The sequence below is a fragment of the Cavia porcellus genome, unplaced genomic scaffold (assembly GCF_034190915.1).
Source record: "Cavia porcellus strain 051 isolate PalLab524CR breed Dunkin Hartley unplaced genomic scaffold, mCavPor4.1 scaffold_9, whole genome shotgun sequence".
Classification (NCBI taxonomy): domain Eukaryota; kingdom Metazoa; phylum Chordata; class Mammalia; order Rodentia; family Caviidae; genus Cavia; species Cavia porcellus.
The window spans coordinates 75,283,655-75,308,471 of NW_026947492.1; the positions used below are offsets into that span (position 1 = coordinate 75,283,655).

Genomic DNA, 24,817 nt, shown 5'->3' on the forward strand with positions numbered 1-24,817 from the left:
AATGACTACATAGTCACAGCAGTGTAAATACGGACTGCGGGGCTTCGGAACAGTTCTGAGGTAACTCTGTTGACAGAGTAGGGGAAGATTTAGAAAAATGGTTGTATAAGGAAACTAAACATACAGTACAACATGAGGCCAGTAGACACACTTAAAAATTCTTATTTTAGTTTCCTAATACATGTTTGTAGTGCACAATGTTAGATTCCTTGTGGGAGGTTGGTATATGTACATGGCACATCCCGTTCCTCTTTTTTTCATCTCTTTTCCATTCCATTCCTCCTCTTCCTGCCATCTTTTTTTTTTTTGGAAGATTTATCTTTGTTTTTATATTTTTGGTGTCAGGAATCGAACTCAGCACTTGCGCTTGCCAGGCAGGCACTGTGCCGCTCGGATCTATATCCCCAGGTCCACTCCCTCCATCTCTTGATCTCTTTCTCCTCTGAGAACTATCTGTCTCCTTACTTCCTATTTTGTATCTTTTATTTTGCTGTTTACTTTTACTCTGTGTTTCTCATATAAGAGAATCCACGTGATATTTAAGCTTGTGTGTCTGAGTTATTTCACTTGACATTATGATCTCAAGGTGTATTCATTTTCCTACAAATGACTCAAGTCTATCCTTTATGGAAGAGCACTATATGGTGTGTAACTGCATTTTTAAAAATCCATTCATCTCTTGATGGGCATATGGGCCACTTAAGAGATTAACTTTTAAAATTGGTAAACCAATGTATTGTTTCAATATTTTGAGGAAAATAAAGATTTGAAAGTGGCTGGGCATAATGGTGCCCACCTTTAATCTTGGCTACTTGTGAGGCTGAAGCAGGAGAATCACAAAGTAAAGGCCAGCCTGATCAACTCGATGAGCCTCCATCTCAAAATAAAAAGTAAGAGTTAGGAATGTAACCTAATGGAAGGGTGCTTCCCTAGCATATAAATTGCCCTGGATTGAACTGGAAGGAAAACATCAAAGTGGTTACCACCCTTTGACCTATTTTTTAATGATGAGAATTACTAAACTTTGAAAAGGTAGAAGAAATGTATTAAATCTTTTTGATCTAGAGGATAGGACAAATAGCTTCCACCATAAAGAAGGAAAATGGAATCCTTTTTTAAATGTCCTGTGGTAGCTTTTGTTTTGCAAAAAAAAAAAATTCAGAGTTTAAAATATGTATGTATTTTCATGCGAACATTTGTGTACAGATAATAAAAATGGTTACTTTTGGGATCCTAAGACTGTAATTAGCTTATGTACCAAGATTGTTAATTATAATGCTTTTGGTTACAAGATATTTTCTTGAAGAAAGCTTTCAAGGCTCAAAAAAAAATTGTGATGCTGGAGATTGAACCCAGAACTTTATGAATGCTGGGCAAGTGCTCTACCAGGCCCAGAATCTAAAAGTTTAAACAGTAGTAGCTGGGGACTTAGCTCAGCTGCATAAGTACCTGACTGGTAAGCATGAGGTTGTGAGTTCGATCCCCAGTACCAAAAAATAAATAAATATAAATAAAAAATAGTTTAAACAGCAGTATAATATTTATCATGAAGAAGCAACTGGAAACAAAATGTTCGTATGATGATTTTATGACAAAAAATCTAAGTTGTTTTAACTTGTAATTTTTAAAATAGGAAACTCTTCAGAATCAAAAGGAAGCATTAGTAAAGCAACACAAAGAGGCAACAGAAGTTTTGAAAAAGCAGGTAATTTCACAAACTATATAGCTTTAAAAATTGTATTTCCTCTCTCTTCCTTGAATATCATGACAAGCTGTTTTTTACCCACAATAGACAAATAAAAAAGAGTATTACAAAAAGTAGGAAATAAATTATTTTGAGTCATAACTGACAATAAAATCATAAAGAAAATTGGGAACACTGTTTCCTTGTTGATGTAGGATATATGTTCTCACTGGTTTTAAGTGATTTAGGTGAGTAGAGTGTGTGTATTCTTGTTCTTTCTCTCCCATTTTCTCTGTTCTATTAGAATGTCCTAGAATCTTATCTTTTCCACATTACTCCATTACCAAAGTCAGAGTCTGATGAAGAGCTGAGACACAGGAAGGAGCTCTGAAAGTTGAGGGGAGGTGATTATCACACATGAAGCCTCTGTAAATATCAACCACCAGTGACTAAGGAAGAGTAGGGAAAAATAAAAAAAGGTTGAAGAATGACTGGGCACACTTTCAGTTCATTTGAGCTCTATAACCCTTCTTCATCACCTGAGATTTCTCTTCAGTCCCTAGTTAGACAATAATAGTTTAAGAAAATGTGCCCATGTACTGATATCTATCCCATTGTTCTTATTTTTTCTCCCTTTCTTTCCCTCTTTTCTGTCTTTATCTCCATACAAGTGTGTATTTGGAAGAAGAAATGCAGCTAAAGAAATAAGCCTATGCAATCTACATCACTCCTATGTTAAGGTTATTGCTAATTTACATCTAGACATGAATCTGCTTTGACAAATGACAGACTATATTAAAGTTTTAAAGAAAAGATAAGGAACCAGAAGCCAAAAGTGTAGCACGTTGTCTAGGAAAAACAAGTCTATGCCTCAACTATCATAAAGGATTTGGAGTAAGACTATGCAGGTAGTGAAAGTGTGAGGAGAAATGCACTGGGGTCTCTTTGTTTGTTTTTCCAGTGTTGAGTGTATCAGTTAGGGTTCACTCAAGAAACAGGTTAATATAGATAGATAAATGGATAGATAGATAGATAGAAGATAGATAGATAGATAGAGATTAGATAGATACAGGTTTACAGAGTAGACTTAAAATGGCCGCCTAAAGAATTGTATATCAGTTAGCATTCACTCAAGAAGCAGATTAATATAGATAAAGATATAGGTAGATATAGATTTACAGGATAGACTTACAGTGGCCACCTGAAAAATCAGGTGTGGGAGGATGTGAAAGGTTTGTGTATGCTGCAGAGCCAAAGAGTCCAGAAGTTAAAGGCTGGAGATCACTGCAGAGTTCTGTGTGAGTTTGTCACTGGAAGCTGAAGGGTCCTTGCTGGGATGCTTGAGATGAACATCCAAAGATTGTGGTAAAGACTGAAGATCACCAACAGAACAGTAGCAGGACTTCCTTCTTTCCTTTTTATTCAATCCAAACTATAAGCCTACTGTTGGTACCACCCACATCCAGAGTGTCCTCTGTCTTCAGTATGTCAGTTATCCATACTCAGCCAGAACTGTGCTAAACAGAACTTCTTATTCAAATTGACACTGCAATTATCTGTCACACTGGAGACCAAAGCCAGGGCCTTGAAACATGCTAGGCAAGCACTCTACTCCTGAACTATGTCCTTAGCTCTGTGTTTGTTTTAAATAAAGCATTTCAGAGTACAAGGAAGTTACAGATATGTCACCTTCATTGGGTTAAGAAATGTCTAGTAGAGTAAACATTAGATTAGTGTTCAAGTGGGTCATAGAAGTGTTGTGTTTGGTGTTATACATGTTACCCTGTTTGTTTCCCAGCTGTCATAAACTAAGATTTGCTCCACCACACCCTTCCATCATATTCTTGCCTGGGAGCCAACTCACCATATACTGAGTTCCCCCAAATCATCATCCAAATTAAACTTGTCCTCCTTTAAATTGTGGGTGGTGGGTATTATGTCTTAGCAACAAGAAAGCTGGATAATATGGAAAATTGGTACCAGAGTAATTGGGTCATTGCTATAATTTTATCTAATCATTTGGTTTAAAATCCTTTAGAACTAGTTTGCGTGCAGAGTTTGGAAAGATTCAGAGACACAGACTAGAGAAGCCAATGAATGCTATAAACCTAAAAACAGAACTCAATGAGTGATTCTGATCGGAGCTAAAAAGACTTGGATGTTGATAGGAATGCGGAGAGTAAGTCCAAGATAAGTAGGTTTAATTTTGAAAAGAGGGTTCCATTGGCAGTTAAACTAGAAGCCACACTTGTGACATTCTGGCAGAAAAATTGTCTACATTATAATGATATCCTGATACTTTACAGAACAGTCAGTGAGATTTAAGAGTCATGGACTAATTAATCTGCTGGAGGAAATTTCGGGATAGTTTAACATTTAGGCTATAGCATGGGTACTGCTGGCTGCTTAGGTAGCATTATAGTGAGAGTTGGGGGCAAAAGACATAGCAGAAATTTTTGAGACTCAAATTTTGCCCCAAAAGGAACCATTTGCAAAGTTGAGGGAAAAAGTGCTGCTGAAGAAATTAGTGCCATTAAAAAAGGAACCAAATATTTGAACAGGGATAAGAAGAAAGATGTCTTGAAGGAATCTCAAAAATTTGCAAGACCCTGCTAATCACAGGTTTAAAGGTGCAAATTCATAAACCTTTCATTTGAAAAGATTGTCCCTGGGCCTCCTGGATAGAGCTTCCTCAGGAGTTGGTTGGTTCCCAGGATTCATTTCGCTGTGCTCAGCTATCCAGACACAAATGCTAATGCTTAAATTGGCCCTAACCAGGGGGCTTGGCTACTGCTCAGTGTGGTAGCAGGCCTTGGTGCTATCCATATATATATACTGCTGGTTTTGTCAGTATGCAAAATGCAAGAGTTGTGGGGTCAAAGAAGCTTCTACCTAGATGTCAAAGGAAGGCATGGAAAGCCAGATGAGGAGCCTCTGCCAGGGTAGTGTGTGAAACTGTCGGAATAAAGTCAAAAGTGCAGTGGAGACCCAGGAATAAGAGATGCCAGGACTGTGGACCATCTGCCAAGGAAAAATGGAGGCTGGGAGTGGATCCAGCATATGAGGCCATATGGCTGGGCTACAGCCAGCAAGGCCAAGGAGGTGGGGTTGCCTAAACCCTTTAGAACTTGTCTCAGCATCACGGGCCTTGGGTCCCCGAGACGGAGCTATAGGATTTGTCATGTGTTCTGCTGGATTTCAGCCTTGCTTTGGTACAACTCTTTTCTTTCTCTTCCTCCCTTTTGGAATGGACATATTTGCCCTTTGCCATTGTACCTGGAGATTATGTAACTCATTTTTTATTTTTATAGAGATTCCCAGATAAGACTTTGTCTTAAATCTCACTGAAAAATGCTGGAACTGTTGAGACTTTGGAATTCCATTTATAGGCAAGATAGTTATGTTAGGCAGAATTACTAATTTACTATTGTATCTATTTGGAAATTAATATGGCTTAAGGAGACCTGTTTAGGTATGAAGTTGATAAGGGGTAGAATTTGACCATTAATCCTACTTTGTAAACTATATTGGATTAAGAAACATGTAGCAGATTAAGTGAGTCTGGGTGTCTTGGAGGTGTGACTGTGGATACTGTGCATGGTCCCTGCCTCTTCCTCTGGCATTGCTGCCATGCCCTGCTTCCCAGTCACCATAAAGTAGGCATTGCTTGTTTACACCTTCTGTTAGGATGTTCCCAGCCAGCCCTGGGCTGAAACCTCTGAAACCATGAGCCAAATTAAACCTCTCCTGTAAATGGTGGGTGTGAGTCTCAATGATAAGAAAGCCAACTCATACAGCTGGAAAAGATAGATGAACATTCAAAAAGAATTTTCCTGTCTTGCCAATTCTGCTAATATCCTAGAATTACATATTTTACAGTTTTCCTTTGGTGTGTACACTTCAGTTTTTCTGAAAAACTGTGTCATAATTTCAAAAAGGTTATTTCACTATTATGTACATTTAAAATTAATTTTAATTAATTTAATACTTAAGTACTATGGAAATAAAAATAGTGCTAATTTCATAAATTTCTACCTTCAGAATATGCTACATAAATTTCTACCTTAATATGCCTCCCTATCATCTAATAATATGAGAAAATACTCAGATATTTAAGACATCTTATGGAAGAGAACACTAAGCTTTGAAAGACTATTGGTGTCCCTAATGATAAATAAAGTGTTCACTGATACTGTTGATTGGCATTCCCCCACTTATATCCCCATTGTTTTATCTTTTGGGTGTAGAAGTAGTATACCTACATTGTGTTAAATTCAAACATTGTGGGAATGTAAGATGTTTCACTTGTATTATTGACTGTCATAAATCACTAATAGTTTATTTTACCTGCATTTTAATTTTAAAAATTATCAGTTGCAAATGAAGATGTGTGCCTTGGAGGAAGAAAAGGTATTTATTACTTTGTAACTTATTTTGAACCATACTAAATGAACTTATTATTTGTTCACTAAAAATCATTAATAACAAATGAAAATGCTGATTGCTTAAAATTCCAGAAACAGAAAGCGTATCAGGTAATTATGTTATTTGACATCTGTCATTTTATAGTACAGACCGCTGTACCAAGACCTAACATGATTAAATGACTTGCTGTGACAAAGTTGGGACTAGAACCAAGATTTTCAGCTCCCAAATAAATATGCTTTGTATTCTACTGTAATATTTTTATTAAATATATTTAATGCTTTTTTATTGTAATTGCCTTTTTCAAAAAACACTGAAATGACTGACATCTGGCTTACCAACTGGGAAAGGACATGTGTCCCAACAAACCTTAGAAAGTTTATTTGGAACTAAATATTTTCTCTAGCTATTTTATATATATATATATATTTTTTTTTTTTTTTGTCTTTTTCATTTTTATCGGTACCGGGGATCAAACTCACGACCGCCTGCTTGTAAGGCAGGCGCTTATGCCGCTGAGCTAAATCCCCAGCCCATATATATATGCCAATAATATATAATTTATAATATTAATAATTCATAGCTTATTTATAGCAAAAAGGTTATTAAAAAGTTATCTTCTGTCTTTATTATTCAGATGCACTTGTACCTTATTAATTGGAATATAGCTGGACTTCTGTATCTGTGGATTTCATTTTTATGGGTTCAACCAACTATTCACTGAAAGTACTAGGGAAGAAAAGAACATGCATAGATTTTCTTTCTGTTATTCTGTGAACAATGTAGAAGTGCAACTACTTACATAGTATTTATATTGTCTCTGGTATTATAAGATACAAGTAAGCTAGAGATGATTTAACAAATATGGGAAGATATGTGTAGGTAATATGCAAATACCATGCCATTTTATATAATCACCTTAAGAATATTCAGGTTTTGGTATTTGTGAAGGTCTTGAAAGGAATTTCTTGCAGATTCTGGGAGGTGAGGGTATATTTATTCTAGCTGTTAAGAGTTAAGTAATTATGTAGTGTCTATAAGTTCTGGGAATTCTCTACTATAAAGTGATTTGTCATTTCATATTTCATTTCATAATAATTATAATTATATAAAGGTCTTATTGTAACTTTTGATATTTTTAAGCCATTAGAAATGTAGGTTGGGGTTTAGCTCAGCGGCACAAGCACGTATCTGGCAATCATGGGGTTGTGAGTTCGATCCCCAGTATCAAAAGAAAAAAAGAGAAAAAGCAAAGTAGTTTGTCATATAGGTACAAGCCTATGAAATATTAGGCTTGACATGTAGAGACTTTGGTTCTTGAGTTCTTAAATTTTCCTTTATTCTGTATACATTAGGAAGTACTAAAAATATGGTCTTTTATTTAAAGGGAAAATACCAGCTTGCTACAGAAATAAAAGAAAAAGAAATAGAAGGATTGAAGGAAACATTAAAAGAGTTACAGGTAATGTAACTTAGTATTACTTAAATAATTTATTCAGAAAAAGCAATGTGCAAATTTAGCATAATATGAATAAACACTATTAAATATGTAAGTTAGCATGGCAAAGCTGACAAAAACTGTCATGTGATACATTATATAATTTAATAGATTTTCTGTGAACCCTAAATGTCAAACCAGGATTTTTGCTGTATCTTTTATTTAAAAATATTTAAGTAACTTTTATTATCTTTAATAGTAATAAAATTGTAGTTTTCTATCCTGGTAGCAGAGTAAGTGGGCTATGTTGTCTGCAGTGACCCCAGCAGGGGAGTGGCGATCCATGTTAGGTGACGGGAGTTCATGCAGACTCTGACTGGCTACTCCACCCAGAGGTCCTGTTACCTGGTTAGAAAGTAATACAGACCCAGGTGCTTCCTGGGAAATGAGGAGACTGGAGTCACGGTTTCCACTCTGCGACCCTCACATGCATTCTTGCCAGAGGCATGCAATCTGTGAGGACCCACATAAGTGCAGTGTTAGCAGAAGGTGTGTTCTTCCTTTCTGCTGCTACTGTAGGGGGTGTTTGGCTAGGAGTGCAACCTCAGGAAGCCAAGAGCTTTTATCCTCCTGTTCTTTAAGTTGAAGTATTCATCAGGGTTGCAATGTTACTGTGTTGTGACTGGATCTGAGCACAGTCCCTGTGAGCTAGGCTGGGAGTGTAGCTCAGGAATAAAGCACCTGCCCCATGTGTACAGGCCCCTGGATCACATACCCAGCACCACCAAAACCAGAAAATGACCCTCACACCCCAAAAAAGCTTTTAGCTAAAGTGCTTGGAGGGTTTAATGGGACAGATGATCATGATTGTACCAAACAAAGCTTCTCTCCTGGCCTTAGCCAGTGTCCTCCAGGGGTATAGCATTAGCCCAGGGTCTCTTACCCTCCCCCAGTCCTTTCTGACATGGTGCTTAGCAGGTACTGAGCTGGGGCTGAATCACAGCATGCTTGAACAGACTAGTGCAGAGGGCAGGCAGCATCAGTGCTCCCAGTGCACAGTTATCCACTGGTAAGGAGTTCTCAGATATGTGAGTTATTTTGTGTTTTGGAGAAGGAACAGAAGAACAAGTAATAAAAATAAAGTTCCCGGGGCTGGAGATTTAGCTCAGTGGCATAAGCGCCTGCCTTGCAAGCAGGCAGTCATGAGTTCGATCCCTGGTACCGATAAACAGGAAAAAGACTAAATAAATAAATAAATAAATAAATAAATAAATAAAGTTCCCAGAGTTGGGAAGGTGAAAAAAGCATCCTTATCAACAAAAGGTTCTGAAGTAAGTAGACATACAAATCAACAAAAATGTTACATACAGACATATACCCTTCACAAAAGTGAATGCAGAATGGGTCACAGACCAGAATGTATGGCATAAATATCCTATGAGATCATATAAGAGAAAACCTAGATGATCATGTGTTTGTTGATGACATTTTAGATATAACATCGAAGTGATGATCCATGAAAGACACGATAATCTAGGCCTCACTAAAAATTAAAAGCATCTGCTCTTAAAAAGACACTATCAAGAAAGTGAAAGAAAATTATAGATAAAAGATTCGTGCTGGATGTGATGGTGCACGCCTGTAATCCCAGCATTTAGGAAACTGAGGCAGGAGGATCCTTGCCACAAGTTTGAGGGCACCCTGAGCTACAAGGTGAGTTCAAGGCCAGCCTGAACTTCGTAGCAAAACCCTGTCTGGAAAGGACGACGGGGGGAAAATATATCTAGTAAAAGGCTGCTATTTAACATATACAAAGAACTTTTTAAAACTAAGTATAAGATAGCAACCCAACAAAAAACAGGCTGAAGATCTTTTCTTTCTTTTTCTTTCCCTTTGGGTTCTGAAGGTTGAACCCAGAGCCTTCACATTGAGCTACATCCCCATGTTTTTATTATTTTTAGTCAGGGTCTTGCTAATGTCTCAGTTATTTTTCTCTCTCGTTGCTGAGACAAAATACCTGACACCCAAAGTTAGGGGTGGGAAGCTTTATCTCTTATAGGTTAGAGGTTTCAGTTCATATTCAGCAGGCTACAAGGCAGGATGGCATGCCTGAGGAGCAGTGGATCATGGCCACCCCTGCAGCAAAGTCTGAACTAGGCAAAAAAGAGAGAGACACTCAGTCTTACCGCAGTTACACTGTATATTGGCTCCACCCCTGGGTAAGTGTAGCATTCACACCACCAATCCCAGTGCTAGACAACAAACCAATCACAAATGCTAGATTTGGCCATGACTGTGATTACATGAGATTTGGGGGAAGCCACTGACGTAAACCATAACAGCTAGGTTGCTGAGGCTCAAACTTTAAATTCTTTTGCCTCAGCCTTTCAGAGTGCTGTCATGACAAGCACACACCACTCAGCCTGGCTAAAACATGCCAAAGATCCTAACAGACACCTCACCAAAAACAATACACATACAGATGATAGAAGCATATGGAAAGATGTCCCTTATATCATCAAGAAAATGTGAATTAAATCACTGAAGTAGCACTCCACACCAGTGAGAAGACCACACTCTGGAGCAGTAACACCAGCAAGTATGGGAGAGAACAGAGCAGCAGGCGCTCTAGGTCATTCTGCTAGGAAAGCTTGGTGGTGTGGCTTCCCGAGAGCCATTTAGACTGTTATTACAAAACTAAACTCGTCAAAGCAAATCACACTCCTTGGTGTTAAACCAGACAAACTAAAAACTCCTATGCACAAGAAAACCTGTGCATGGACACTCATAGCAGCTCTATTCATATTGTAGACCTCGGGAACAATCAAAGCGTGTTTTGGGAGTGAACAGATAATGAGTGGCAGTACACCAAACTCTGGAATGTCAGTCAGCATTAAAAGAAATGGGCTAGCAGTCAGTCTGTAGGAGGACGAGGAGAAACTTCAAGCTAATCTGGAGAGGCTGTGACTCCAAATCTCTGACATTCTGGAAAAGGGGAAACTTGTTATTGTGGAAAACAGTAAAATGGTCAGTGATGCTGAGCTGCGGAAGGAGGGATGACAAAGCAGAGCATGGGCATGGTTAGGACAGGGATGGCTCCAGGTGGAGTGGTAAGGTCGTTGCAGTTGTCCAGAGCCACAGCGTGTACACTGACCCATGTGTGCACTTGGGCTGTAACGACATGTCTCCGTGGATCCAGCAGTTGCAACAAGGTGCCACTGCAGTGGGGAGAGGCCCATGGGAGGCTGCTTATGTGTGAGGTCAGGGAGTCTGTGGGTACCTCTGTCTCCCTCTCGATTCTACTGTGAATCTAAATATAACGCCCACCAAGTCTTACAGAAAGCATCCCCAGTCCTTCAACTTTCTGAATGCAGTGACAGTCAATACTTTTATTACCAGAATATGGGTCCCCTTTTTCTTGTTTTTTGCAATTTTCATTTGTTTCTGCAGTGTGATAATTAGTATCTTACTCACTTTTGAAAAATGTAAGGCATGATCACTTGAAGTTACCTTCTCTGACAAAGTTTGTGGTTTTCCTTTTGTGTCTTGTGAGAAGGTAGGGATCTAATCTTGTCCTACACATCCCTCCTCTTTCCCTTCCCTCTTCCTTCCCTTCCTTCCTTCTTCCCTTTCTTTTCTTTAGTCCTGGGAATTGAACCCAGGACCCTTTGCACTGAGCTACATTTCCAGCCCTCTGAACAACCTTTGTTTTTAGGTTTTGAGACAGGGTCTGGCTAAGTTGCCCAGGCTGGGTTCAAACTTGCAATCTTCCTCCCTTATCATCCCAGGATGCTAATAATGGGTATGACCATGTCTGGCCACTGCTTCATCTCTGTGAAGATGCAGTATTTTACGTAATTTCCTTAGATCTATCTTCTAGCTCACTAATTCTTCTACTGTGTTTTACTTACCATATAATTTATCCATTGATATTTTTATGACTATATTGTTCTTCTATGGAAGTTTTATTTGATATGTTTTCAAATCTGCTTTTTTACACTATCTTATACTTTTCTTATACTTTTTATTGTCTCATCTTCAAACATTTTGAATAATTTTATAATGTCTTTGAAATTCAGTTATCTCTGATTATTTGGGGGTGATTAACAAGTCTTCCTTTTTGCAGTGTCTGTCTGCTGAATCTTCCTTATTGTAGATCTTCCTTTTTAATGTGGCTCATAAATTTTACATTGTGATCCCCTCTGGAGCAGCGGTTGTGATTTCCTGGTGAGGCTGTGTTGTGAATTCTTTCTACAGAGCTCCTCTAGGTTTGCTTTTGCACTGAGCCCTAAAGGTTTTGCTGAACAGTCCTCCACTGGCCCATTAGTTTATTGGCTGAGCTTCTGTACTGAGCTCTTCATTCCTTTTGTGCCATTCACTGAGCGGCTTCGGTTTCTTAAGGGATGAACCAGGCTTTTTTGTGCTGGTGGCTCCATTTTTCAGGCCTCTGTTCTGGAGTTGCAGCTCTTCCTGGCCCTTTTATCCCCAGTGTTCCTGAGCCCTTGGCTCTATGCTGTGTGGGGCCCTTGAGTCACCAGAGCTTCAGCTTGCATACTTTTAATGCTCACTTTGGGTTTCTCTTCTTGTTTTAGGCATATGCAAATGTTCTTGGCTTTCTTTTGAACTTAAGTTATATATTATTTTTCATTGATGCTATTCTTTTTATTTTAAAGAGAATAAAACCAAACAGAATAAAGCCAATCAGTTATGTTTTTTCAAACATTTTATATCAGTTAATTCCACAATATTTTTAAAGTCACTTAATTTTCTCTTTTGAAATTATCATAAATTTATGGAGAAGTTGGAAATACAATCCATAGAACTTACTTCTCCAGAGTAATCATTTGCCAACCTGATCCATCACCCTGTGACTGTAGTATGTATCTTCATTACAGTCAGGGACATTATTCTATAAAACTATAGCAAACCATCAAAATCAGGAAATTAACATTGGTGCGTAACTATAATGTCCAGGACCCATTCACTTTTACCAGTGATCTCAATAAAATATTTTATAGCAGAAAGATCCAGCTTAGAATCCAGTGTTGCATTTAGTTCTCATAGCTCTTTCATTTCTTCTAGTTTCGAAGAGCTCTCAGGTTTTTGCTTGGTTTTTATAACATTGACACTCTTGAACATCACAGGCTAGTTATTTTATTGAATGTTCCTTAATTTCTGTTTGTTTGATATTTCCCCTTGATTAGACTTGATAGAACTGTGGGGGACCGGCGGCAGCTGAAAAGATAAGAAGTATGAAATATGAATGACCTTTATTTTGAGAATGCGGGGAGAGACACCCCTGATCCGCTGGGGCACAGCATCTCCCCCCCCCCCACCGGGGTTGACGATCTCTCCCTGGAACACATGGAGTGGAGGCATATAAGTAGCCTCGGTTTGGGGTGGAACCTAAGGGGGCATTAGGGATGCAAGGGTAGCCCATTGGTCTTTGTTTGGCACCATAGGTAAATCCCTACGGGTGGGGGAGATGGAACTCCTTGGTTCCAACTGAGGCCTTTCCAGCTACAGTGTCCGGCCTGGGCCAAAACTCTTTCATATCCTATCTTATGATTATTATTATGAAAAGGGGCAAAGATTTCTTTCTTTAACTGCTTCCTGCTGGCAGAGGGCGCTGTACTGAGGTCTAGGGGAGTTGACAGGATGATGGTTGATGCCCAGGTAGAAGCTGGTGCCAGGTGTTTTAGCTAAGACAACTTCACTGGTGAATGCATGTATGTCAGACTGGAAAAACAAAGAGACAAGATGTTATGAGGAGGCATGGCACTGTCATATTTAAGGACCCAGTGAGGTAGAGAAGGAAAGGTGCCTTTGATTTACACGTCATTATATCAGGACCATGTTGAGATAGAAACATTTGCACGGTAAGGCAGAATTCTGAAAAATAAATGTGGGGTTACGAGGAGTGAAGTTATGAGAGGTGATTACTCCCCCATATGAAAGGGTAAAAGTTAAAAGGATAGGTAGGTAAGGCTTGTCTCTGGTATGTATGACATTGGAGTCTTTAGGAAATATTGTTAAGAGTCCTGCTGTAAAAGGAATAAGAAATTAGAAACCAAATTGGATAACAAAACATGACATCCTGAGAGTTGTGGCTTTGGGGCCTTTGTAAGGCAGAGATGAGTAGGCAACAGGATGGTTAGATTTAGGGCTGGAAGAACACCACTTAGCCTGAGTGATGTGAAACCAGGATGGCAGTCTAGCAACTTTGATCACTGTTGAGATTGCCAAGAATATCAGGTATGGGTCGCTGTAACCTGGTTGTAGTCCTTGGAATGATTTGCTATAACAGAACTTTAGCAAGTATATCAGCAGTCTCCCTGGTTGTGTGAAAGGCTTTTATGTATCCTGAAAAAGTATAAACAAAGTGAGAAGACAAAATGTATCTGCCAGTCTTGACCAGGGTTGCCTGAGAAACTGGTGAATAAGAAAGAAAAGAGGTGGTCTTATATCACTGAAGAGAAGTTTACTAGTGATAACAGGTGTAAGCTGTTGAGGCCTCAATGTGTCTAAGTCAGTCTATATAAACACAAGGGAATGAAAAGCATTTTAAGATTTAGGACTGGGACCTGCACGAAATAGGCCCTGTTTATAAATTGCATAGGTTGACCCTCAATGTCTCTTAGAGATTGAGGACTTATTATAGCGACCTGAAAACTCAGGAAGAACTCTGTACATGTGGCCTCTATGTCCACAAGTATAGAGAATGTCTTACCTGAGACTTTTAGTGGGACTTCGACTCTGAGACAGACATCTTAAAGTGAGCTTTTGTTGGTCCTGAGCCCCATCAGTTTTTGGCAGCAAGTTTAAGCAGATCTGTCAGCGATGAATCTGGCATTGTTGGCATTTCCTGTGAGGGCTTACCCACTCTCTGGTGGCTAGGACAGCCCAGTAGCCCTGGGGTAAGGTCTCAAAGAATGCCAGGATGGGGCACTCTCTTGTCCGATGTTTTCTGCTGCATTTGAAGCATGGTCCATGGGGATGGGGGGGGGGGGAGCAGGCAGCTCCACCTTGTGTTGGTTTATCTGTCTCAGAACTCCAAGTGTCACAAGTGTTATTGTTATCTTTGTTGTTGAAAACATGAAAAGCCAATAGTAAGGTCTCTATGAGGTTTGAAGGTCAAGTTTTGCCTTTTCGTTTGGGATCTGGACTACAGTCGAAGGTATCTGTAAAATTAAGTAAGTATGCAGGACTCAAATATAATCAATAGGGTATTTATAATTTTAGTAATGACTTCCCATAAGGAGGACAAGTCCAGAGAATTTTAGGAACTGACATGTTATTTTTGTCATATATATGAGTATCTCTTTATGTTATTAAAATGTCTAATGCCATCTGATTTTTGTAGGATGGCCTATTTAATTAATTTTTTCTTTTTCGTTTAGGAGAGAAATCAGCTACGGTGTTACTTAATATCATTTGAATATAGTTAATTATGGCTTGGTGAAGAGCTGAGCCAGGGTAAGCAGATAGGCTGGGAAAAGGTTTAAGTTTGCTTCTGCCTCAGTGTTGGTTTTGTTGTTTTGCATGTATCATAAAACCCTTGTCTTGGAAAAGAGTTAGTGGTTCCCAGCAAAAGGAATTTATAATTATTTTTAATTTTAGTTGTTAAACATCTCTAAGTATATATCTGTATCTAAAAGAAAACATTTGTCATGGCTGGAACACAAAAAAAAAGGCAGCAGAAGCAATCTGAACTTAATAGCTGAAAACGCAAATACAGCATCACATCAGTAAGACGAACTGTCTGTTGTGACTTGCTGCGTTTGTCTCTGTGCTGGCAGCCAGAGCAGCACTTGAGCTTGGAGGCGGAGACTGGTCTGGCACGGTGGTCTGGTGTGTGGGCGGGGCATGCAGAGTGAAGGCGGGGTGAGTGCCTGGACATAGTACACAGGGCAGGCTGGGACTGCCCACGGAAATGTGCAACAGGTGCACAGGGCTGGGGCAGCAGCGCATGGTGGGGTGGAGCTGGGACAGCGCACAGGTGGGGGGGGGGCAGCGTGATGGTGGGGCAGCAGCAGTGCCCATGCTGGGAGGCAGAGTTGGGATGTAGTGTAAAGCTGGGGCTGCTACCGGAGGCGTGGCTGGTGCCAACCAATGTGGAGCTAAGCCACCAGGTGGAGCTGAAGCTGCTCATGGGCGCACGGATTAGGGTACAGTGTTAGAGCCAAACCCCACTTGGACCTGGAGGGCTGCGTGAGAGCTGAAACACCGCATGGAGTTGGGGGGCAGCATGAAAGCCTAAAGCAGCAGTATCTCCCAACACTGTTTGAGCTGGAACACAGCGGGAGAACTTAAAGTAGCCAGTGCGAATCTCTCAACACTGTTTGGGCTCATTTTTTCCAACTCGGTGGGGAATGGGTCAGTGCGCATGGCGGGTGCAGCAGGGGGAGGGGAAGTGGCAAGGAGACAAAGGGACGCTGAGAAAGCTCTGAAAGGCTGCAAGGAAAGACACTATTATCTCTTTAAGTGTGGGGAGGGGGAAGGATCCTGGAAGAGCCGAAAGAACGCACATTCCCAAAACAAAGGCTTAAAGATAAAGAGTTTTGTAAACTTGTCGTCAGTGTGATAAGCCATAGATAGGTATGGTTTTTTGGGGGGGGAACAGGAAGTGGTCCCCAAGATAAAATCTAGTGTGGGGTCTAGTCCATGGAGTTATAGCCAGATAAGGCAACGGACCATGGTCTGCTAAGTGTAAGTCGTCACTTTTTACTTACAGACTGATCGGTATATATATGGTTCCAAAACTCATAAGAATTGGCCGTCACCAATATATGAGTGGATTTCTCGTGGGTTTAGTAACAACTCTGCCCATGAGAACTTAAAATGCTCTGAAGGACGTGAGAGTCTTTCAGTGTGGACATAGGCTGGCCCAGGAAGACTCTGCCTTAGGCTATCCAAACCCAAAGGACGTGAGAGTCTCATAGTGTGGACACAGATTGGCCCAGAAAGACCCTGCCTTGGGCTATCTAAGGACATCAGAGCATCACGGGAACCCACGGAGTTGCTCACCTGTGGTAAATTGAGTCAGTGTTGTTTGCGAACCGGCAGCGACAAGTTTACAGCACCCAAGTGTATAAGTGAGGAATTAATGCAGGATACAGTCCGGTCCTGGTCCTGAATGGCAGGGGACTCAAACTGGAAAGCCCCAGGAGTCTCTTGCCTGCCGTTCCCAGTCAGGGAACCATATGATAGAACTGTGGGGGACCAGCAGTGGCTGAAAAGATAAGAAGTATGAAATATAAATAACTTTTATTTTGAGAATGTGGGGAAAGACACTTCCAGTCCTCTGGGGTGCGGCCTCTCCCCCCGGATCGATGATCTCTCCATGGAACACATGGAGTGGAGGCATATAAGTAGCCTCGGTTTGGGGTGAACCTAAGGGGGCATTAGGGATTCACAGGTAGCCCATTGGTCTTTGTTTGGCGCCATAGGTAAATCCCTAGGGGTGGGGGAGATGGAACTCCTTGGTTCTACCTGAGGCTTTTCCAGCTACAGTGTCCGGCCTGAGCCAAAACTCTTTAAAGATTCAGTTTATATACTTCTTGCAAGAATAGTATGGAAGTAATGCTGTGTTCTTACTGAGTTACATAATTCATACTTTCATTCTGTTTCATTATTGATATTCACTTTGATAACTGAGGTGCTATCTGACATGTTCTCCTCTATCAAGTTACTCTTTATCTCTTTGGAATTAGAGTATTTGGTAGAGAGGTACTTTGAAACCATTTAAATACCTCATTTCTCATTAAACTTTTAATATACTTATTTTTATATCACTATAGACTCTTCCTTACTTTATTCAATGGATTAAAATCTTACAACTCTCATTTGTTTTGATCCTCAAAGTATTTTTGGTTTGCCCAGCAAGAGTCCATTTAAGCTGGGTTTTTAGTCTTCCTGACTCATCGTCATTATTTTAGCAGTTTCCCACTTTTAGATAAAAGTCAAATATGCCAGGATCATGGTGTACTTTACTTGGGACAAACCATTTCTCCATATTCAACTGGTTTCTGTTAGCAAAAAAATGGGGCATAGCTGACAAGATCGGGGCAATATCCTGCTTGGTGCTGTGCGTGTGCATGTGTATGTGCATATACATGTACACACACATGTACATGCACACACACACATTCACCGTTACCCTTTATTTCTGTGTCGGTCTGTAGATTGAAAACCATGAATTCACAGCATGTCCAAGCATGGTCTCCGAGAGAGGTTCATTTAGTTTATTACCTTTCTGTCCTTACTTTTTCTTCTCTTCCAGATACCAACTTGCATTATCATTAGCATGTTTGCATCTTTGAACAGTCTTCCTGCATGTAGTCACTTGTTATTTGGATGTTGGTGCCTTCCTCATGTGGGTGTCATTCTCAACCAGTGTGGATTCTGACACCTTGAGCTAGGTCACCTGCTTTGCCCTCCCCTCCCCACTTTCCTCCTTTATTTGTTCCTCCCTGCCTCCTTCCTTCTTTTGCTGGGGACTCAGTCCAGGCCCCTCTCTTGCTAAGTACCTGTCCCTCCTCCCTGGGGCCCCCTGCCCTCTGTCAGGCTGGCTCCTACCCTGCAACACTGGGCCCATTGAGTACCTTCTGCACAGATCTGTACCTTGTTCTGCTCCCCTCGTGGACTCGGGCCTGAATTGTTGTGAAAGAGGAAAGGGTTAAATGTTTTTAGTGTTTTATTTTGGGGACTCTTTATTCACAAGTAATATAAATACAACTTACGAAAAACTTAGTAAGAAAATAAGGTTTGTTCTATAGACGTGTGCTTTTAATGAACTTTCATTACATTTTTTCATAAAATGTGGTACAATCATTAGGAAAGGTTCTGTCATCTTTGAAATTCCTTCTACAGTTAATGTTAATTATTATCACCATAGTTTTGTTCTTTCACTAGATATATACTTGTCTAGTAAACCAAATTGTATGTGACTTTTAAGATTAAAAAATAAAACTTTTAAGATTAAAAATTAAAAATTCATAGAAAGATTGCATGTCAGTGTAATTATCTTACTTTCAAATTCAACTCTGTCAGAAAACCGTGTGGTATCTTTATAAACTAGGCACTGCTGTAAAGGCATTGGTAAAATAGCACTGTGGACTATAAAATAGGAGGGCTAATATAGAGCGCTTATGGTATCTGAAAAGCAAAACCTCAAATAATTTGGCAAGTTTGCTCTGCGTGTATTAGATTTATCCAATAGTAGCAGATAGTATTCAGTAATAGACTGATAGTTCCTTAATAGACTGATAGTTCCTTAATGTCTTTTGAGTTATAATATCTTCTAGATGATACTTTGTCTTTTACTTTGCTTTTATTCTGCATGCCTTAAAAATAGTCTGCCTGCCAGGTCTTGTAGTGTACATCTATAATCCCAGCACTTAGCAGCCTGAGGCAGAGGGAACACTTTGAGTTTGAGGCCAGCTTTGGCTACAAAGTGAGTTCAAGGCCAACCAGAACTGCATAGTGAAACCCTGTCTCAAAAAGACCAAAACACAAAGGACAAAAATTGCTTTCACCAAGTCTTTAAAATGTGATCTGCATAGAAATGACTTCCAAATGTGCATTTCCAATTCAGAACCAGCCTGGATTAACTTTTTGTTCTCTGCCTAGACCTGAAAAAGACATCTCAAACTTAACATGTTTAAAGCCAAATTCCTAAAATTCCCTCTTCTGAAAATTAGCTGTTCTTTTAGTTTTTTCCACCCTGGATAATGACATTCCTTTTTCTAATATTCTCCCTCTCCCGTCCTCCTTCAGGTCTCTCTTGGACTGTATCTTACATCTGGCTATTTGTCCCTAGTTCCCTTTCACCATCCCCTTTCATCTGGACTATTGCTATAATCTGTTAAGTGGTTCTCTTGCCATGACTTTTGTTCCCTTCTCATGTTAATGTATTATCTGAGCCAGCCTTTTCAAGAGTGAGCCCGTGTTCCCTTTGTGCTTGCAATTCCCTAGTGGCTTCTGACCCATTCCTTACCGAATCTAAATTCCTGCGTTGCGATTTAGGTGTAGAATGTCCCCCAGATGCCGCATGTAGGCCACAGTGGGGTTTTCATAAGGTGATTGGGTCACAAGGGCTCTAACTTCATCAGTGGGTTAATCCACTAATGAGATCATAATCCTACAGCATTACTGGAAAGTGATGGAAAATTAGGAGCTTGTGCCTTGTTTTGAGCGGAGTGGTCCTGGGTGTGACCTCAGGGACCATATCTGGTCCCAGCCCCTTCCCCACTCTTGTAGCACTCCTCCATCACACCCTTCCACCATTTCTCTACCTCACCACGGTTGACCCAAAAACCCTGAGACCATGAGCCAAAGTAAATCTTTCCTCTGCTAAGTTGTTGTTCTCAGGTTTTTGGTTAGAGCAACAGAAAGCTGACCAAAACACCCTCTCACACATCACAAGTTCTATACTGATTTGGGTCCCCCCTTCTCTTTGCTATTTCCTAAGTCATCTTTGCTATTTTCCCCTGCTTAGTCCTTTCCAGCCACATGGGCGTCCTTGCTGTTCTTGAACACACCAGCATTATCCTTGTGGGGCTTTGCACTGGCTGAAATAGTCTGATTTTATTCAAAAGGTGCTACCTCAGAAAAATCTTTCCTGATCATCCTATGAAATCTCCTTCCTTTGTTTATTATTTTTCTTTAGCATTCATCAGTACTAACAAAGCATCTGTTTAACCTATTTATGTTACTCATGGTTTATCTTGCCGAGACTCTAAGCTAGCATTGCACCCTGACTGTATACATTGGTATGTTTCCTATATTCAGTATTTGTTGAAGGAAGCAATTATATATTACCCATTTCACCAAGAGGAACTAAAAACATCAACTGGTTCGTGGAACTAGGTTAAAGAATTTATTTAATGGAAAATGTGAATTAGTTGTATTTTGGTTTAGAATTTAAGCTGAGGATAGTGGTGCATGCCTGTAATCCCAGCACTTCAGAGGCTGGGGCTGAAGAATCTCCATGAGTTTGAGGCCAGCCTGGGTTATATAGTGAATTTAAGGCTAGCCCGAACTACACAATGAGACCCTATCTGGAAAAAAAAAAACTAATAAATGTATGTACAGTTTAAAAAATGAGCATTCATAAACAGCTGGTTGGAGTTTAACTCAGTGAATCTGGAGGACTATGTAACAACTTTTAAAAGTGAACAAATGTTAGAGATACTGCCTCTTGGAATTTATCCTGCTAAAATGAATAACTACAAAATTCAGATACAAGCGTTTTATTTTAGGATAATTCATAATATATATAAAGTTGAAAACCAGGTCAACCTATAAACAGTGGAACGCAAACAATGATCAAATGAAACAGTGGAGTACTTTGTTGCTGTTAAAAAGTTGTGTTGTATGTCAGCCAGTCACAGAAAAGTGTTTATTATGTATTAGATTTTTAAAAGGTATAAAATAGTGCGTCTCTTATCACTCCCCATGGCTCCCTTTGAAAGTATAAAAGCATCTAAAAGGGTCTGGAAGGGTATTAATGATGTCTGGGTTTGGAGATGATCTAGGTGTTTCTAATGATGTTTATGGCTAACTGTTCTTGCAGAGTTCCTTCAGTGAACTCTTAGACCCGCTGCTCTCTATTCGTGGAGTTTGTCTTAGTAGCTGCCCCACACTAACATATCGTGTATGTCATCATGTTAATTATCATGTGTCCGCTGCCCTCCTGCTAGGAACAGAGCTGCGTAGTTCACAGCTGTAAGCGGGAAGCTAGGGAAACAGCTGGCGTGGGGGGCGGCTGCTGTGGTAGTGAATGTTTAAGATAGAGGAGTGGATGCATTCTTACTGTTAGAAGGCAGAGAACTAGTGTAAGTAAGATTTCGAAAGCAGTGTAGTAAATGCCACATTTTATAGCATGAGATTTTAGTAGGAGAAAGAATTTGTAATAAAGACTTCTAATGAGCTTTTCTTCTTTATTTTTTCAAGGTTTCTAAATATTCTTTGCAGAAGAAAGTAAGTGAGATGGTAAGGAAGTGACACAACATATATTTCCCCGACCTGGATTAGTACATAAGATGCACAGTACTTTTGTGAATGTAAATGTGATATTTATGGTTAAAAACATTAACAGATGAAAATGGCTATTATTACCAACTTTAAGAGCTAGACTTGTAATTTCAGTTCAGTAAATGAATTCTTTCATAATGAATTCTTTCACAAGTTTATTTGCAGAAGATATAGTGCTCATATTATAAAATAAAATGTGAAACTATTTTTATGATATATTTCCAGATACTCATGCAAACATGTAATTAGTATAAAAAATTGAAATAGATGAAGTGGCATTTGGGATAAGGTAATCATCCTTTTCGTTATACATTAAGATGTGGTATTTATTTTTCAACAAGTATTTGTTGTGAATTTCTCTTTCCATGTATATAAAAATACATATTTTTGTTTTTACAGTGCAAAATTATATGAACTATGCTTCTTTTCTAGCCCTACTTAATCCTGCAGGACTTATGTGTGTGTGGTTTTGACTGAGGAGAATTCTCCTATATTCACTTAGATCCTTAGAAAGCTTTTTGTGGTAATGCTATTTTAATCTTTATTCTTTGTAAAGCAAGTAAAATTAATTTTCAGTCTAGTTTCTCATTCCTTATGACATTAAGTATAAAAACATAAGATAATATTTTGCTTCTTGAAATTATTTTGATGTTTTAGAAAATAAAAGAGCTCTTAGATTGTTAAGCTTGATTGACTAAAAGATGTGAAATTCTGTTGCTGTTCAACTGGAAAGAATAAAATAGTATTGCCAGACTATTTTAAACTGTGATTTTAATTAAGAAGCTGAAAAACTAGATTCCAGTTTGGCTTTAAGTACCATGACATTTGTTCTGAAAGTCATCTTCAACGCTACAGTGATTTTACACAAAATACAGTGAAATTGAATAATGTGTCCTTTGACCTGGGAGATAAGGCTACAAGTTAAAGATCAAAAGCAACATCAAATGTGTATTGTTCCAGTTTAAAATTTTATTAAACATATGTTTATAATCTTTAAAAAAAAAGAAACTTGTAGTACATACTTAGTTTTGTTCACTTCCAAGCTTTTTGTGGTTGTGAATTACAACCTATTAATGTACTAAAATATTTGAGTTATAGTGTTTTTCTGACAGTTCAAGGCATTTTATTGATTTTCATTAAAGTAATTTTATGTTGATCCATACATTAATATCTTAGGCCTACTCTGACAGTATTTTTTAATTTAACAGGTAAAAATATTTTTTAAATATTCAGATGTATCTTTATCTTACATAATAATTCTGAATTTTTCATATATATATATATAAAACCTCACGCCTGCCAGGCAGGTACTTATGGTGCTGACCTAAATCCTCGACTGTCTCATATTCTTATGTAATTTATATTGACATTCCTGTATTAAAAGTTGATCATTTTTAGAGTGGTACATCATTATTTTTATATTATTTGACTCTATAATAAAAACAGGACAAAGACTGACAGTGGTGTCAAGGCAAAAGTTTGAAGAAATTAGGACACTAAAAATAATGTAAGAAACTTTTAACAGAAGTTCATGCTTTCTTATAGTTGAGCACCTAACTACTAGTAAATTTACGTTTTTTGGGAATTCAATAAGCTGATTTTCTTATAGAGGTGGTATTGATAAATTAACATACCAGAACTCAGAAGATTTGTGTATTTCTAAAACTACTCAAACCTCTCTTCAAAAAAAATCAAGCATTGCCAATTACAAGAATGCAACAAAACATGATTATGGGTGTGTACCACCTCACTTAGCTGGTAAATGTATTTCTAAAAATCGTGTGCCAATATTTGTAAAGGATTCTCACTTTAAATGTCTCAGGTTCAAGACCATGCTTCTAGTTTATCTTTTTTCTCTAATCCACATTTGTATAGATTAGATGCATTTAAGATGGAGCACATGCGTGTTTATAAAACTATATCTGAACATTATTTTCTTGTGGATTAAATTGTGTATTTAGTGGCTAAGTTGTATAAAAGAAAAAATAACAATCACAGAGGCAAGAAGAACAAAATGTGCTTAGTGTACACTTGTATTTAATTATTAGTCATCTCAATGAAATAAGCTTTGTTTCCTACTGTGTAATATGAAAGTTTTAATAGTAGTCATACCATTACTGTGTTATTCTTTAAAATGTTCTTGGTAGTGATTACCACTGCATTTTCTTGTTGCTTCTCAAAGAATTTGAAACTATGGGTAGTGCAGTTAGTGGCAGACCTGAGAACTCGGGACTGTCGGGGTAGCCAGCTGGCTCAGTGGGTGTGTGGGCTATGGTGAGCTTCCAGTGCCCATGGGGTCTTGTCAGTATGCATTGTGTTCACTGAACAGGCCAATGCACTTGGGAAACAGAATTATGCCATAAAAACAAATGAAATGACATTTGTATTGAATGCAACTTTGGCTTCAGCAAAGGACGATGGAATAGGCTATATCACAAGTTAATGTGTGTAGAGCTCTAGAAGTAGGAAGCACCTATGAAATCTCTGGCCTTTTTGGTAACAGAATTGCAAACCCTTTTGGGTACTGACTACCTACTACTTTTTAGTTGAAAAGTTGTGTGTTGTTGGGACCATGTATTACTATAGTAGAGTGTTTTCTCTTAAAAGCTACATACATATTCAAATTGAAAGTTTTCTTGAATTTAAAAAAATGCTGTATAACCAGTTCTCAGTGAAATCCTAAAGGGTTTTTACATGTATTCTGAAAGCTATTCTACTTCTGTCAATCAGGAGTTAAATGATATTTTAGAGGAATTGAATATAGCTCATTATTTTTCATTGTTAACAGTTGTCAACAACTAGTTCAAATGATCAAGTGATGATGTCAAAAAGCCCACAAAAGGATTTGAGAAACTTTGAACTGACCTGTTGTAATCATTACTGGGTATATTGTAACTTTGGTTAACGTCATTAAAAAATATTATACTTGTCAAGATAATATAGTTAGGTGCAGCTTAAATTATGTGTTTTTGATGAATATAAGAGAAAGCTCTTCTTAGTCTACAATTAAAACTATTAAAGATACTTTTGTCAGTTAAAGAATAATCACAAATTATTATATTGTCATTATTATGGAATAGGGTCTGTTCTTAGTGCTTTGTATAAATTCATTTCATCTTTACAGAAGCCCTAGGATAGAGACACTCTGATGATCTCCACTTTTAAGATAGTTTGTCCAAGAACTTATAGCTCAGTCACAGAGACAGGATTTAAATATATACAGCTTATCTCTA

The 24,817-nt window shown here is 38.7% G+C and overlaps 1 protein-coding gene across 1 annotated transcript in view; it reads left to right on the plus strand.

Moving 5' to 3' along the window:
* Ccdc73 (coiled-coil domain containing 73) overlaps positions 1-24,817 on the plus strand; it is a 45,306-nt gene that overhangs the window by 15,318 nt on the left and 5,171 nt on the right. Inside the window, exons 3-6 of the mRNA XM_063256722.1 lie at positions 1,634-1,705; positions 6,059-6,094; positions 7,497-7,571; positions 21,504-21,542. Of these exons, the coding sequence (XP_063112792.1) occupies positions 1,634-1,705; positions 6,059-6,094; positions 7,497-7,571; positions 21,504-21,542 (222 nt within the window). The remainder of the gene's footprint in view (positions 1-1,633; positions 1,706-6,058; positions 6,095-7,496; positions 7,572-21,503; positions 21,543-24,817) is intronic.